We start from the raw sequence: 17,506 nt of genomic DNA on the forward strand, positions 1-17,506 counted from the left end.
TTTTATGTTGCCAGTTGGACTTATGGACTTGCTCTTAAAGAGAGTGCACAGCTTTTAAGCTAAAAGAGGGAGTGTTTCTTGTCATCTGGTTCCAATTTAAAACCCACTTTTGCTCAGTTGATGGCCCTCTACTTGGTCCCTGTCCTCAGGGCGCTGTGTGGGATGATGCTGGGCTGGGGAGGGAGCCTCTGGGGCCGCCTCTCACGCCCACTCCTCCCTTGGTCCTTGGCAGTGAGAAACAATGGAGAAAAGCCCTTTTAAATATTCAAAAATGACTTTTAATTTTTTTTAATTAAAAAAATTCCAATATTTTTATTTTACAATAAAAACTGGTGAAAATTGATTTTACTGAGATCCACATGGCCCGCAAAGGGATCTCTGTATACATATATACAATTAAAGTTTGCATTATCTTTCTTTAAAGAATAGGTAAATACTTTTTTGGCAAATGACAGGTGGACGGTGACATGCATATTTCAGGACGGCAATTGGACTCCTGACCACCCATATGACCACCAGGAGATGGGGCATTCCACCTCCGAGCGACACCCTCAGCCTTATTTTTTATTCTTTATTTTGAAACAGGGTCTCACTGAGTTGCAAGAGCTTCACTAAATAGCTGAGGCTGGCTACAAACCCAGATCCTCCTGTCTCCGCCTCCCAAATGCTGGGATTACAAGCGTGTGCCACCACGCCGGGCTCTAGCACAATTTATAAAGGTAACCAGTGCTTCTAACATGAGTCATCAGGATTTCAGGAATAAAGGACAAAATTGAATTATTTTATATTATCCATACATTCTTGTCAGTTTATGCCTAATCATGGATACCAAAATTTTCCCTCCCTGTCATGAGGCTTCTATCTGTTCTATCTTTTTCAAGTGGTCAGAACCTTTCTCTCTCTCCAGGATAAATCTTGAAGGTAGCCAAGAAGCAAATGTAAACTTAGACTTGGATAATTTGTTGTGTTCTCATCCTCAATAGAAGATGCATTTTTTTAAAAAAAATTCAAGAAGAGGGTATTGTTTTACCTATTGAGACCTGTTTCTAATAAAATATAAAATAGATCTGGGAGTTTGGCCAGGAGGTAGAGAGCCCCTAGGTTCCATTCCCAGTACCACAAATAAAGAGAAATGCATGTTCAGTATTTGCATTAACTTATTTTAAAACCTGGAACATAAAGTTCTCATCTTCTTTGACTATGGTCACCAGTGATCCAGGTTAAAACAAGATACGTTTTTGGTTTTTGTTTGCTTGTTTTTGGTACTGGGGAATCAACTCAGCGGTGTCATACCCCCAAGCTACACGCCCAGCTTTATTTTATTTTTATTTTGAAACAGGGTCTGACTAGGTAAAGCAATACCCTCTTCTTGAATTTTTTTTTTTAAAAAATGCATATTCTCACTAAGTGTCTGAGGCTGGCTTTCAACCTGTTATCCTCCTGTCTCAGAATCCCAAGTACTGGGATCATAGGCTTGCACCACCACACCTGGTCAACGGCATATTTAACTAATTCTCAATTTATACCTACCAATAACTTTATCCAAAAAATAACATTTATATAAGAATTTCTACTGGCCATGTCAGACCACGTAGCTAAGCCTTTCTGAAGGATTTGTATTTTGTTTGTTTGTTTGTTTGTTTGGTGGTACTGGGGTTCCTGGAAACCCTTCGATCTCCGGGCTACACTCCCAGACCTATTTTATACTTTTTATTTGGAAACAGGGGCTCTTAAGCCAGCGTGGCTAGCTTCGAACCTGTACGATCCTCCTGTCTCTGCCTCCCAAGCGCGGGGATTACAAGCGTGCGCCACCACGCCCGCCAGGATTTGTATTTTGTATTTACATAAATTTGACCTCTTGCTAAGCCAGGTCTATATGGTTTGCTAAGCCTGCTTTATATGACTATAAAACAGGAATTTCAATGCTCAGTGTCTGTACTAATTCTAAACTTCAAGCAAGCTACCAAAACAAGCATACCAGACATATTCCAGTTTCCGGGTCGCAAGTTTCGCTGTGGTTGTTGCAGGCGCAGGGCACACAAGGCGCCAGCAGGGGGCGTGGTGCCCAGCCTCCAGTTTCTGGAAGCTTCCCTCGGTAGTACCCAGGGGCACAGTCCTGGGGAAAGGCAAAAGGAACAAAAAATGAACAAATGAAAACAGAAAAGAACATTTTAGCTAAAAGCTGGGCAAAGGACTTCAGTACAGTCCTTCAGCTAAGATAGACAAATGGCAGGAAGGTGCACGACTGCTCAGAATCAAATATAAACCATCTCCTAGCCAGTAGGGCATCACATATGCATACCTATGTTCATAGCAGCACAATTTGTAATAGCCAAAATATGGAACCAACCCAGATCACCATCAACAGATGAATGGATAGCAAAACTGTGGGAAATACACACAATGGAATTCTATTCAGCCATAAAGAAGAACAAAATTATATCATTTGCAAGAAGATGGAAAGCCCTGGAGAACATTATGTTAAGTGATATCAGCCAAGCACAGAAGAAGAAGATACATATGTTTCCTCTAATATGCCCAAACTAGGAAACACAAAGGATACCAGTGGGACTCCAGATATTGAAGGAGAAATACTAGCTAAGTTTGAATGGTAAGATAGGAGAGGAGGAAGGCCGGTCTTGATTAATGAGGGTCTACACCTGAACATGTGTAAAATTATGAATAAGACATGGTTAACCTGGACAACCATTGGTGGGGGGGGGAGGGAAAATGGGGGGGAGGGCACCAAATATAGTGTAAATGTATACTATTTATGTTCAATAAAAAAATTGTTAAAAAAAAGAACTGGAAAAAAAATAAAATAACAAAAAGTAGCATGTGCTGGGGAAGGCATGGAGACACTGGAACCCCTGCACTGCTGGGGGTGGAAAATGGCGGCTCCTGCAATGTGGAATGACCAAAGGACCTAGAAATGTCACTTCTGGGTCGATATTTATAAGAATCGAATGCAGGAACTTGAAGAGATATTTGCACACCCTGTTAATAGCAGGATTTCTCACAATAGCCAAAGGTGGACGCAGCTCAAGAGCTCAGAAAAAAATGAGCCCACAAAATACATAATAAGCTAGTATTTGGCCTTAAAATGGAAACGAATTCTGAGGCGTGCTACAACACTGCGGGCCTTCAGGACGTTGTGTGAAGTAAAGTATGCCAGCCAGTCATAAAGTGCAAATTCTGTCTACACACACGATTCACTTCTATGGGAAACCTAGCATGCTCAAATTCATACAGACAAAAAGTAGAAGGGTGGTCGTAGGGGCCGGGGAGACGGGGATGGGGTGTTTTTTAATGGCTTCAGGGACTTGTGAGATGAAAGTACCCTGGACGTTGGTTGTACAACGAAGTGAGTGTATTTAACACCACTGACTTCTACTCAAAACACGGTTACGATGGTAAATTGAGGTTAGATATTAAAAATAATTCATTCAAGAAGAAAAATATGATAATAGATAAAATTGAGCTCTGTTCTCACTTGAAATTGCTGCAAATAAGCACGTTGCCACTCAGAACTGGGAAATGGTCTAACTGGTCCCCTTACCTGACAGGAGAGGCCAGCTGTGCCAGGCGGGCAGAGACACTTCTCCAGCAGGGAGGCCACCTCCCCGGCAGGGTGCGGCGCCCCGGCCTTTGTGCCAACCTCCAGGGAAATATTTGAGATTCTGCGCAGCCACGGCATGAAAGAGAGAGAGAAGAAATGCTGACACTTGAAAAACTTCCCAGAAACACGCATGTGACGTAATGTGTACATATGCAGCCAGGCATTTCCTCCCAGTCTGGGTTAAGTTCCTTCTTATGATCATAAATACCGTGTGCCAAAGCCCAATAGCAATGCCGTTCCACAGTTACGACTCGTGGCCCATGTTTAGAAATTCAAAATTGGGTTACAGGCAGTGTACCTGAAAGAACTCCTCAAATACTGGTTTGGCCAAGCCTTAACTTATTTAACAGGGTGAAGTAGCAAATGAGGAGGTGACACTTATTTTGTTATAAATAACAAAATTTAAATGAAATAAAATTTGTTATTTTATTGTTATAAAATAATGGGTATTGCAGCTTTTACATGCAGAAAATTTTAAAAAATCACATTTTATCTCCCCTTAATATTCCAGTTTAAAGGGCTTATATTTTATATTCATGTTAGCATGGTAGGTATATAATTATATTTTATTATATTAGTATATTAATATCGATATCATTATATTCTATAATATATTACCATTATATGCCATATATAATACATACCTTTATAATTATATATTACCATTACCATTATATAATGGAATACAGTGATATTAATATTTAGAAAGCTTTGGATAAAGAACAGAGATAAATATATTAATAACATAGGCAGTGAGAGTGAAGCAAGTCTCACCCCTTCAGTTCCATGCTAATAAACACAAACATTCAGAGTTCTAGAAGCTTCCAAGTACCTGCTTTGCTGGAGTTCCCGACCATAAGATGCCTTGATGAGGATGTAGTCAATATTGCTAAGAACAGACATAAAGTCCGAGCGTGTGACAGGCTTCTCAGAAACAGCATTAAAATATTTCCAAAATATCTGTGGACAGGAAATATACTTAATTAACTTTAAAGTATAAATTCTCACTGGCATATGGCCTTACTGAGAAGATGTTTCATGAAATTCTCCAGAAATGAGCCCTGTCCTGGGCACGCTGCTGAGTTTAACTGACAGAGATCTCCTGTGCCCTCCCCGGGGCAGGCATGGTGCCAGTCTCCTTCCTTAATGGATTCACATCACCTAAGATGCTCCAGCCATAGCCTGCACGTTCAGTAACCATCAGCTACAGGAAACGAAGACATTTCCCAAACTTCAGCAAGTCCTAAGACTTCTGTACCATCACACCTGTGCAGGCCGGACCTAGTCGCCAAGATAAAGGATTTCAGGTCTAGTTCCCACCAAATTAACATCAGCCCAACACAGTCATCCTCTCATCCATGGGGCATACCTTCCAAGATCTCCAGGGGGTGTCTTTGTCCTCAGCACTAAAACCTATACATGCTGTATTTTTCTCATGTATACACACACACATGAAAAATTTTAATTTAAAAACTAGGCACAGTAACGCCGGGCGTGGTGGCGCACGCTTGTAATCCCCGCGCTTGGGAGGTGGAGACAGGAGGATCGCGCAGGTTCGAAGCCAGCCGCGCTGGCATAAGATACCCTGTTTCAAAAATATAAAATAGGTCTGGGAGTGTAGCCCGGAGGTAGAAGGGCTTCCAGGAACCCCAGTACCACCAAAAAAAAAAAAAAAAAAACTAGGCACAGTAAGAAATTTACAGTAGCCGATAATAAAATAGAACAATCATATCTATAAACTGCAATACAATTGCCAGCACCAGTACTTTTCTGCTTTGGAGTGACTGTTAAGTAAAATAAGAGTAACCTGAACACAAGCACAGGGAAACTATGACATGCTCTGATATTTAGACAGTTACTGAGTGACGTATGGGCAGCGTTCATAGACAGGGTGGATACCCTGAATAAAGGGATGATTGCACCCTGGGCAGGACAGAGCAGTGTGTGTGTGGATCTCACCATGCTACTCTGAAGAACATGCAAATTAAAACTTACGAACTGTTTATTTCTGCAATTTTCCTTTAATATTTTGGATCTCAGTTCACCAGGGGCAACTGAAACCATAAAAATCAAAATTTTTTGATTTTTGTGGCTGCTGACCTTTCTTAAGGATCGACAGCCTGAAGGGCTTGGGGAAGTCTTGAGAAGCCCCTTGGAAGTTTGGTTCCGGGTCTTCTTGCCCGTTCCCTTGGGGAAGCTCCAGGTTTTCATGGCCTCCGTAGCCAAGCGCTCACCCTAATGGAGTGGACAGGCGAGCAGACGCACGGCCGCCCCTCACCTCTTTCATTTGTACTTCGTGGTCCTGCCTCACTCCGTTCCCTGGTGCTGGCGCATCCGTGTAAATTACTTGCTTTTTGGTCCGACCTCCTCTGATGAGAATTTGGGGTTCAAAGTTGGAGGTGCCGATGCCATCAGAAGCGTGGAAGGCCACGGCGTACTTGAGGGCGCCGCCGTACGCCAGGAGCTGCCAAGCGATGAACTGTGAGTTATTTCCCCAACACGGCTTTGCTTTAAAAAACATTTTATTGCCAGCCTGCAGCCATATGAAAGAAATCTTACATCCTAAAAATCCACCCTATGGGTAAGAGAAGTTATCGGGAATCTGCTTCCTCCTAGTGCTGGACTATAGATTATTAGGTTGACCCAAGATAGAGTTCTTGACAAATAATTAAATCAGTGCAGACACAATTCTAATCATTTTCAAACTCCTTTGAGTTATAAAATGATCTGAATCTGCCGGGAGTGGCGGCGCACGCTTGTAATCCCAGCATTCCAGAGGCTGAAACAGGAAGATTGCGGTTCTTGGACAGCCTCAGCTATTTACCGAGATCCTTTGCAACTCAGTGAGATCCTATTTCAAAATAAAGAATTAAAAATAGAGCTGGGGGTGTATCTCAGAGGTAGAAGGCCCCTGGGTTCCATCCCCAGTACCACACACACAAAAAAAGATCTGAATCTATAGGAGCGCTAGGTGTATATTTTCATATTTTGCATTTGTATTTTAAAGCGCAGGGTGGATTCACATACAGATGCTGGTGTTTACATGAACAAAAAAAATACAAGCAGCATCTTTCATGTTTTTTATACTTCTTTTTCTCTCTCAAGATGGGTGGTAGTGCTAATTTTTACATAATTATTTATTGCAGTGCCAGGGATTGAACCCGGGACCACACACACTAGGCAAGCACTCTACCACTGACCTCCAAACACAGCCCATGGGCGGTCATTTCCTGGGAAGGGCTTCCAAGAGCATATCACCTAGGCTTGTATTGAGCTAATATTTGCAAATATGATACATGTTTGTTGAAGGCCTGCTTTAGGAAGGGGAATAAAAATATGATTTAAACTTTAAAAAAAGACTAAAAATTCCTGAAAACGTTTTAAGACCCATGCATTTGCGGGGACTTTTATAAATGTTGAAGGCCTCCAGCCCCACTTAGAAGAGGAATTTAATAACCACGTGTTTTTAGGACAGGTCAGCCCAGACCACTGTGATTTTAAAGATACCTGTTACCTCCCCAGGGAAGGCGGCCAGCTGGAAGCTGGGGCATATCTTACCTTGTCTCCCTGGAACGGCTCAGGGAGCTTCCAGTAAAAGGGCTCTGTGTGGACATGCTGGCGGACAGTCTTGGCATCCAAAACAAGGTCAGTTCCCTGGTAGGACACCCCCTGGGTCGTGCCCGTCAGGTCGCTCTGGGAGACCACGTGCAGCAGAGGCTGGCGGGAGCCCAGCGTGACCTAGCCATCGAGGAAGAGTGAGCAGCTTCAAGCAGGGCTCAGAGCCCCTGTCTGATTCCGCAGACCCCCACCCTGCTTCACAGATGCGCTAGCTTCACGAATAAAACTGGGATAGACAGCAAAGGCTTCTCTTTTAACCAAAGCAGCTGGATTAAAATAAACCGTGAGGAGACAGATGCAGCTGAGGAGATGGAAAATGTCAGGGTGAGGGAGGCCAGCCAGACCAGACTCGGAAGTCAAGGGCTACGTGTTGTCTCACATGTGGAAACCAGAGAGAAAGCAAGAAAGTGAGGAGAGAGAGAGATGATAGAGATAGAGATAGAGATAGAGGAGAGAGGAGATAGGAAGAGACGGGTAGGGTACATGAAAAAAGTTTCAAAACGAAAACTATGCTTGTAATTCCAGTACTGATGAGGCCGAGACCTCTCAGCAACTTGGTGAGATCTTGTTTTAAAAGAAAAAGTATGCCGGGCGTGGTGGCGCACGCTTGTAATCCCCGCGCTTAGGAAGCGGAGACAGGAGGATTGCGCAGGTTCGAAGCCAGCTGTGCGCGCTGGCTTAGGAGACCCTGTTTCCAAATAAAAACATTAAAAAAAATAGGTCTGGGAGTGTAGCCCGGAAGTAGAATGGTTTCCAGGAACCCCAGTACCACAAAAAAGGGGGGACTCTTGAGATTGCAACAGTCTTAGCTTCTGTTCAAGCTCAGACTCTGACAGACCAGCTGAGGACCAACAGTGTCAGCCCTTAGCTCCACTTCCAAGTAGTTTCCTGGACAGAAGCGGAGAACTGATTCATAACGGACCTACGTCAGCCGCCTAGAATTTCTGACGCCATCATGGTAAAATTGAGAGAAAATCATGGGCTGTCTCTGGTGCCCCGTCCACTTCCCCAGGGGCCGAGGCTGACGCAGTCCAGCTGCCTGTGACTTACTGGGGTCCTCGTGTAGCCCGTCAACTCTGAGCAGATGTTGGACAGCCCAAAGCAGAAGCAGGGGGTGCAGCCCAGGGGATTGTCCGTGTGTAGGGCGAAGGTACCAGCACGGCACTCGCTGCAGTGGGGACCAAAGACGTTTTCCTACCGGGAAGCAAATGACGGACTTGTTAACTCCTGACAAAAAGACACACGATCCTATGCACAGAGACAAGACCCATAGCTCCACAAGCATCAGGAGGCTGGCTGCGTCCTCAGGCAAGGCCCCGGACCCACCTCTGCACAACATCACCTCTCACAAGGACTGACGCTCACTATCAGCTTTTGGGGTGCTCCAGAATCCATCCTGAGTCCCCAGGTAAGTCTAAAAGTCAGTCAATGAGCAGAACCCATGAGCAGGTGATTGCTAAGATAGGTCCCTGCTATCCTGATCCTCAGGAATGAGAAATATTGTAATGCACAGCCAGGAAAACGTACGGAGACCAAAGCTTCCAAGACCCCCAGGGACGGTGTCTACATGAGGCACCCTCCAGACATCTTCAGTCACTCACTCACCCACCCTTTACCCTCTGGCTCATCTCTCTCCATCCATTCTTACTGAAAAAACCAAACAAGGCAGTAATGACCACCTAGTAATGGCGCACGGGGAAGATCAAGGGACACGTAAGAGATTAAAAATATCACACTGACGCCCTTCTCCTGGGAAAAGAATACACACAAATTCTCATTCCTCTGGCCAGCACATACGGGGCATCATTACTTCACAGAAATATAGTTGCAAACCTCTCAAAGCCCCGTTATCTATTTTACCTGTGTGTTCCAGATAACCCAGCCCATGCTCACTGGAGCACATGTTAGAAAACTCAGGGCTTTTCAACAGCCCGCTCACCTGATGCTGGTAATGAAAAGTTCTATTCTAAGACTCCTTCATCATGTTAGAAGAGGATACGCGGACTTTTAACTTAGACATAGAAAGAGGATGCAAAGGCGTGTTTAACATCCAGCTGCTAATTTAGACAGTCCAAAGCCCGAGAGCTGTCGTGACGACAGAGGAAGGAAGCAGAGGCCGGCTTCGGATACCTTGCAAGAACAGGCGCCGGTTTCTTCCACACAGCTGCAGAGGCCCTGCTCCAGGTCACACGTGTCCGCCAGAGTCCCCCTCGGGTCGCAGTCACAGGCAACACAGTCGGGAAAGTCTCGGTAACCCAAGGAGCACCGATCGCAGCTCCAGCCACCAAATTCCGTCTTGCACTGGCAACGACCGGAGAGCAAGTCACACTGGGGGTTGGCGGCCCCTTCCTGGCTGCAATTGCAGGCCTGAGAGAGAGAGAGGGAGACAGAGACAGAGACAGAGAGACAGAGAGAAATGAATAACACTATCTGAACAGAACGGCCCTTCCACGTGTTTACCAGGCACATGCTTGGATACCAGGCAGATAATGTGGGGACTGACACAAATGAACACATCTCTTTCCTGCAGTTGCCCTGAAAGCATTGTGGGACATTCGCACATCCATCTTAGGGACACACGCACCTTTGGGCCCAAACCGTGAACTGAAGTTAAATCTAAAAGGGACCAAGCAAAGCAGCAAAACTATTTTTTAGGTCAAACAATCTCCCCATTGCCTCCAGCGGCACACAGTTCCCAGGTCTAAGCCAAGAGAGTTACAGAACGCCAGAGCCTCGGCAGATTCGACGTTATTCCCCAGTGATGCAATCTGTAACTTCCCCATGCAAAACAGTGCGCAGTAGCTGGGGTGGTGCCGCACACCTAGTGCTTGGAGGCTGAGAGAGGAGGATTGCAGGTTCAAGGGCTGCTTCGGCAACTTAGCGAGGCCCTCCGCAACTTAGTGAAACCCTGTTTCAAAATATAAAAAATAGCCGGGCGTGGAGGCGCACGCTTGTCATCCCCGTGCTTGGGAGGCGGAGACAGGAGGATCGCGCTGGTTCGGAGCCAGCCTTGCTGGCTTAAGAGACTCTGTTTCCACATAAAAATGTTAAAAAAAAATAGGCCTGGGAGTGTATACCGGAGGTAGAAGGGCTTCCAGGAACCCCAGTACCACCAAAAATAAAAAATAAAAAAATAAAAAATAAAAAGGGCGGAGGGTGTATCTCGGAGGTAGAATGCCCCTGGGCTCAATCCCCAGTACCACACACACACACACACAAAGTGCATATTAAAACACTGAAGAATAAAAGACACTAAACATTTTTTTTTATTTGCTAACCTTCAATTTCAAAACTAGGTGCTCATAGAAAATTCAAAACAAGGGGAGTGAAGGGCACTGCACCTTCCATATTTGTCCAACAATCTCTACAGAATCTTTCCGAAGTATTTATTTAGAGATGGGTTCTGGATATCTTGGCCAGGCTGGCCTTGAACTCCTGGGCTTGAGTGACCTTCCTACCTTAAGCTCAAGAGTAGCTAGGGTTACCGGTGTGCACCACTGTGCCAAGCTGTACTGGGGTTTTTAGTTGTTTGTTTTTTGACACAGAAGACGGAACCCAGGGCCTTTTAACTGCTGAGCTACATGCCCTACCCTTTTTATTTTGAAACGGTCTCATTAAGTTGGTGAGGGTGTTGCAAAGTTGCTCAGGCTGGCCTCGAACCTGTGATCCTCCTGGCTCAGCCTCCCAAGTACTAGGATTACTAATGTATGGCATTGTGCCAGGCCCAAGTTTTAATATCAAGTAAATGCATAAAAGATAAAGATTAGCAGGGCGTGGTGGCGAATACTTGTAATCCCAGTGCTTGGGAGACTGAGACAGGAGGATCACAGATTCAAAGCCAGACTCAGCTATTTAGTGAGGCTCTCAGCGACTTAGTGAGACCCTGTTTCCAAGTAAAGTATAAAATAGGTGTGGGAGTGTAGCCCGGAGGTAGAAAAACCCCTGGGTTCCACCCCCAGTACCAAAATAAATAAATAAATAAATAAAAGATAAAGACTGAAAGTTGCTATAGCAGAGGGACTTTGGGGCGAGAACAGGCGCAAACAGCAGGCCCACCTGGCACCCGCGCTGCAGGTCCCAGCCCCAGTGCCCCCGCTCACACTCTTCACATTTCGGACCCCGGGTATGAGGCGGGCAGATGCACTCTCCAGACGCGGGATCACAGTTATTCTGAGTGTGGGCACAGTCACAGGCTAAAAGAGAGGCAAACATCGTTACACACTTGCAGGATCAAACACATAAGCGGATGAGAGCTGATGCTCCCAGCCATTTCCCTTTCATTAGAATCTGACCATTCTTCTCGCTTCTAAGCGATGCCTCCCAATTCCAGGGGCCTCTCCGCGATGCCCCTGGGCGAGATCATCGGAAAAGAAAGGAAGAAACAGAGAAAAGAGTGAGGAGAGTCTCTGTACAAACCAGACGAGTGATGCCATCGAGCACTTACTGTGCCAGTCACCATCTTGCATGTGGCTTACACACGGCCCCTCCAAGAACTACTACTTGGTGTGAAATATAATTAGCTCCTCCATTTTTAAACAGGAGGAAACAGGCCAAGGAAGCTGAGTCATGACTCCAAGCTCAGAACATTAGGATGCTGCAGGGCCGGGGACCCGGACAGGGACCAGAAACAGAAAATATGTGTGAAAATCTATGTGAAAAATATGTGCACGGTGGTACACACTTGTAATCCAGCATTCAGGAGGCTGAGACAGAAGGATCGCGGTTTGTGGACAGCCTCGGCTACTTGGTGAGGTCTTTTGCAACTCAGTGAGGCCCTGTTTCAAAATAAAGAATAAGAAATAGGGCTAAGCCATTTGTATCTCTTCTTTTGTGAAGTGTCTATTCAGTTCAGCTGCCCATTTCTTGACTGGGTTATTTGTTTTGCTAGTGTAGAGTCTTTTGAACTCTTTGAATATTCTGGATATTAGCCCTCTATCTGAGTGAAGGGTAGGGAGGAAGAAGGCTGAGGTTGATTAATGGAGGAGCTATATTCACATGTGTATATTAGTGTGAATGTAACACAGTTAACTCAGACACTCAGTGTTGGGAGGGGTTTTGAAGCAGTGGGGAGGGCACCAAGTGCTGTGCAAATGTATGCCATTGTCAATACGATCTGCGTTATGATGAAGACTATATCAATAAAATAAAAAATAGGGCTGGGGTATAGCCTGGAGGTAGAATGCTCCTGCGCTCCATGCCCAGTATCACCGAGAGAAGAAGAAAGAAGAAGAAGGAGGGGGAGGAGGAGGGGGAGGAGGAGGGGGAAGAGGAGGGGGAGGAGGAGGAGGAAGAAGAAGGAGGAGGAGGAGGAGGAGGAGGAGGAGGAGGAGGAGGAGGAGGAGGAGAAGGAGAAACGGAAAGGTACAAAGAAGTAAATCCGAAGCTAGGGGAGATGCCAAGAAAAGTCTTGAGAGCCACTGTACAGCTTCACCAAGAAACTCAAGCGCTTACGTGTGCAGCCGCCATCCTGGAAGGCGTGGAAGCCATGAGCACACCTGTCACACCTCAGCCCAGTCACACCTGGCACGCAGCTGCACTGGCCGTCCTCCGTGCATTCGTCCGAAGTGGAACCCGCCGGGTTGCAGTTACAGGGCTGGCAGCCGAGCCCTGTGCCCAGCCCGTAGTAACCAGGCTACGTCACAAGAGGAGGAGAATCAGAAGTCAACACAGGGTTGAGTGAGGGACTTCACACACTAGGATGATCCTAATCGCACACAGGATGATCTGATCCGTAGAATTATAAACGTATTCAAGACGAAACCCCACTCCCTGGCAGGGCAAACCTGTGCCGTCTAGATGGACAGGCGCTGCATTTAGCAGCCAAGCCTACTTTTTTGAATCTAGGTCTAGGGGTCAATGATACATCCCTGACAAATACTTTAGTTGCGCTCAGCGACAACTAAGTGTCTTACCGTGCACTGGTCACACTTCGGTCCCATCACAAAGGCTTTACAGTCGCAGACTCCAGTCTCAAGGTGGCACACGCCAGACAGGGAGCCTTTCTCGTGACAGCCACAGGCTAACAGACACACCAGACAGGTTAGTGGGCATTTCTGGTAGGGTTAGAGTCAGCTCCATGAGCCTCCAAACAAGAACCTTTAAATATTCAAGGTACCAAATCGCGAAGCTAAGATGTGAGCGTATACTTCTATCTCTATCATCTCTATCTCTATCTCTTCTTTCTCTCATATGTGTATATATACATTAATTTGTATATATAGTGTGCATATATACACATACTATATACATACATATATATGCATTACTTTGCAATAGCTGAATTTTTAGGTTTTTTTTTTTTTTCTAAAAAGAAAACCAGAAAAGAGGGATCATCACGAAAAAGAATATTTACGCTCTTAAGATAATAAGAGATACTTTTGAGCCAGGCATGGTGGTCCAAGTCTGTAATCCCAGTACTTAGGAGTCGAAGAGAGGTGAATTAAAGGTTCAAGGCCAGCCTCAGCAATTTAGGAAGACCCTTAGCAACTTGATGAGACCCTGTTTCAAAATAAAAAGTAAAATTAGGCTGGGGGTATATCTCAGAGGTAGAATGCCTCTGGGTTCGATCCCCAGGACCACCAAAATAAAACAAAACAGACAAAAAACCATGCCGTGGAGATTTCAATCAATTCAGCCGTTCACCCCATGCCGGTCACGCAGATATGTGAAATCTCAGAGTCCAGCTGTAACACAGTCTAGATCCTGCACTTATTAATATAATTTTATAATTCAGTGGAGTGTATTTCCCTGTGGGAAGTCATGAGTCATTTGTAGCTTCAGGCTAGACACTTCAGTTTTATCCACTGATGATATTAATATTTAAAGCTACAAAGTCCTCCAACTTTTCAAAGTGATATAATTTAACATGTCCAAAAATATTAATCAGTGTTCATAGGACAACTGTCAAAATGCACCTCATATTATTTACCCTCCACAACATTTAATATGTTATAATATCTGATATGTGTAGTCCTCAAAACCCAGGCACTACGTGTGAACGCTTGGAGTCAGAAACTGCCCACTGCCTGTCCATACGATACAACTGGACAGCCCTCCTCTGAAACTCTGAACACTGCCATGATGTCACAAGTGGGAAATCCCACCCAACTTCATGTAATGGGCTACAGTCCAAGCACAGGGGCACAAAAAGAGGAGGAAAACCCTTCAGGCTGTGCCTAGAGGTATGGCTAAAACATAAGTGGATTCGCTATTCACACTTAGGTCCCATTTCTGAGATATTTCACCACAGGCTGACTCCATATCTAAAAGAGATTGAAATCCGATACGCTTCTCCCAAGCATTGTGGATAAGAGATACTCAGCCTTGTATAGCAATGTAAGAAATGAAAGGAAAGAGGGCCACAGGCCACGGGAAACCCCAGCACGGCGTGCGAGGTAGCGGGCCTGGTGCCCCAGGAGCCGAGGGGCTCTGGTCAGGAAGGGTTCGGGAACCCACCTCGCTGCCCGGCTCAGGCCGCCCTGCCCGGCCCAGCGCAGGGCCCCTCTGGCCTCCTGCTTCCCTGGTAGAGTTGGATGGATACTGCAGTTTCTGCAGGGGCTTGATGACTCGCTAAGGCCACATCACGTTGCACAGGCTCCCCTCAAACCCAGACACGTACACAGCCTCCCCCTTACCTCTCCACCTGAGGGGCGTCTCTCCGACACCCCTGTCACCTCTCCTTCCGCTAAGCATGTAAGTGCAGCCTGCGTCTTTCTCTGTGACCTCCCAGCCCCTAGTCGGCCAAAGCTTTGCTTCCTAAAGTCTCCAGGAACATCACAGCTGCTCAGTTCAGTGACCTGGTTTCAGACCTTGTCTTCCTGGGACCCACTGACCTCTCTCTCCCCCTCAGACTTCAATGACTGAAGCCACACTGTTGAGTTCAAATGGGTGGGCCCAAAGCAAAACAACATTTTCCTGGGCCCACAGCAATAGAATATTCTCAGTCTTTCAATGGAAGCTTATGAAATAATTCTCTGTGTCGCTAGCGCCCTCGTGTGTCTCCATGCTATAATGCCATAGTAAGGCCGGCGTTTTTTGTGAAATGATCAAAATGTATAATTGCCGTTTTTCTTCACTCTTTCCTTAAAGACTGAGCCCCTCTGCCCCTCAAAGGATACCCAAGGGATGTATCAGCCTAGGACTAGGCCATCTCAGATATATGACCCTGAGCAGTTTAGCAAGATCTTGTTTCAAAATAGAAATAAAAAGGGCTGGAGGAGTAGCTCAGAGAGCTTCTCGGTCAGTCATTCATGTGACCAAGGCAAGAGTTGGAGTAACGCTGTGCACATGTATGGAATCGTCAGCGCCGATCTCAACGACATGTATGGGGAAGGGAGGGAGTGGGTGTGGTTCAGGGGACGCACGTCAAGTGTGGTGCATGTACATTCCGAGCACTCCGTGCCTCGTTAGGGTGCCGAATGACAACACACCGGTAAAAGCCTGTTTTCAAAAGCGACCCGTAACTTCAAGCTCCAAGCAGAATTCAGCCAAGCACCTGAGGGTCAGGTAGTTGGTGCAGGGACCGCCCAGATGTGCCAGCATCATGCGTTAGCAGATTCGGGGTTGAGTCTCACCAATCCCCCTCTACATACTGAAATCCCGCCTGCTTCACGCAGCCCTTAGCATCCCCTTCACATGTGGCGGCTCTGGGCTCGCTCTTCCTCGGTTCCCGTCATGGCGGCAGAGCTGGGACTCTGGAAAGCAGCCCTGACCCTCCTGGATAGTAACTAATCAAGCCAACAGGGAGAGGGGAGAATTAGGCCTTCTGTCTGCATTGGATCGCTCAGAGACTCAGCACCACGGCAGCGATGGCCACGGTGGACAGAGATGCACGCAGATGCCACAGTCAAGGCCTGTCCGCACACTGACACTCACCGCGGCAGTTCTTGGCGGTCACCGCATCCCCGTAGTAACCGTCTGCACACCTTTCACAGTGGGCACCCGCTGTGTTCCTCACACACTTGAGGCATTCCCCGGTGACCGAGTCACAGCGGCCGGCTTCCGAGGGGTCCACGTTGCCGCTGCAGTCGCAGGGAATGCAGACTCCCCCTGGCACCGTGGGGTTTCCATAGTAACCGTCTGCGCATCTGTATCCAAGATGGAGAGCCGGATCAGACATACGCGGTTACTCAAGGCACCGGCCCATTCTGTGGGGACTCCCTGACTGGACAATAAATCAGGCTGGCTCCTTTCAGTAAGATTCACTGTGGAAAGGATGCGACTCCACGTTCAGGGGGCCATAAGTCATCTTCGCCCGCCATGACTAATGGAGCAGGTCCAGGATGGGGCATAAATCCAGGGGGCCCTGCCTTCTTCTCCAGGGCCAGCTCCCGGCCACACCGGCCACTTGGCATGACACGCAGCTCGTGACAGGCTGAGCCAGAGCTGGGCACTGAGACTTGCGCTTGGGAAAAGGGGACGCTGGCTCTCAGGCATCAGAAGCCCACTGTTAAATCAAACCAATTAACGCCATCACTGTTATCTGGAGCGAAGGAATATTCAGATGCCAGAACCATAAATCCTGACTCCTGTTCTCTGTAGCTTCTGGAACAAACGCAGATGAGCTCCAAAGGCTGGAATACTGTCCTCTAAAAATCCTCCGCAAGTTTTAACATTAAGGCTTTTAACTGATGTGCTATTTTTTTCTTCTGTGGTGCTATAAAATAATTCAACTCCAGGATCAAAACCAACTATATATTTAAAGATAACTGCTCATTACACACTAAACACAGGTATCATATATATATAATCACACTGTGTCCCATGAGTAGTACAACTATTAGGTGCCAATTAAAATTTATAAAGATAAAATGATTTGGCAATTAACACATAAAAAAAACTATACTGAATTTAATACGTAGCAAAGCTGCTGCCCCGGAAGCAAATGGGGCGACGAGTACCTCTCGCACCAAGTTCCTGAGTAGCCCGGGGCACACCGGTCACACACCGATTGGTTCCCCTGGAGGTGGCAGGTAGGGCTGAAGCTGCAGAGACATGAGAAATAAATGCACATTCCCAGGGGGTGCTGCCAATTTCTAAACACTTTTTTTTTTTGCAGTACTGAGGATAGAACCCAGAGGCATTGTTCCCCCAAGCTACACCCAGCCCTATATTTTAGTCTTTTTATTTTTTTGAAACAGGGTCTCACTGAGTTGTGAAGGACCTCACTAAGTAGCTGAGGCTGTCTGCGAACCGATCTTCCAGTCTCCTCCTCCCGAATGCTGGGACTGCAAGTGTGCGCCACCACATCGGCCAATTTCTAAACATTTA

General features: G+C 46.4%; 1 protein-coding gene across 1 annotated transcript in view; it reads right to left on the bottom strand.

Moving 5' to 3' along the window:
• The window catches only part of LAMA1 (laminin subunit alpha 1), a gene marked incomplete at both ends in the record, with an annotated part of 143,528 nt that overhangs the window by 55,125 nt on the left and 70,897 nt on the right, over nt 1-17,506 (bottom strand). The window contains 12 exons of the mRNA XM_080714726.1: nt 1,979-2,116; nt 3,560-3,680; nt 4,452-4,579; nt 5,898-6,083; nt 7,178-7,357; nt 8,288-8,431; nt 9,368-9,604; nt 11,294-11,430; nt 12,689-12,869; nt 13,150-13,256; nt 16,112-16,323; nt 17,137-17,220. Coding sequence (XP_080570852.1) covers nt 1,979-2,116; nt 3,560-3,680; nt 4,452-4,579; nt 5,898-6,083; nt 7,178-7,357; nt 8,288-8,431; nt 9,368-9,604; nt 11,294-11,430; nt 12,689-12,869; nt 13,150-13,256; nt 16,112-16,323; nt 17,137-17,220 — 1,855 coding nt within the window. The remainder of the gene's footprint in view (nt 1-1,978; nt 2,117-3,559; nt 3,681-4,451; nt 4,580-5,897; nt 6,084-7,177; nt 7,358-8,287; nt 8,432-9,367; nt 9,605-11,293; nt 11,431-12,688; nt 12,870-13,149; nt 13,257-16,111; nt 16,324-17,136; nt 17,221-17,506) is intronic.

This window comes from Muscardinus avellanarius (assembly GCF_963383645.1).
Source record: "Muscardinus avellanarius genome assembly, chromosome: 17".
NCBI lineage: Eukaryota > Metazoa > Chordata > Mammalia > Rodentia > Gliridae > Muscardinus > Muscardinus avellanarius.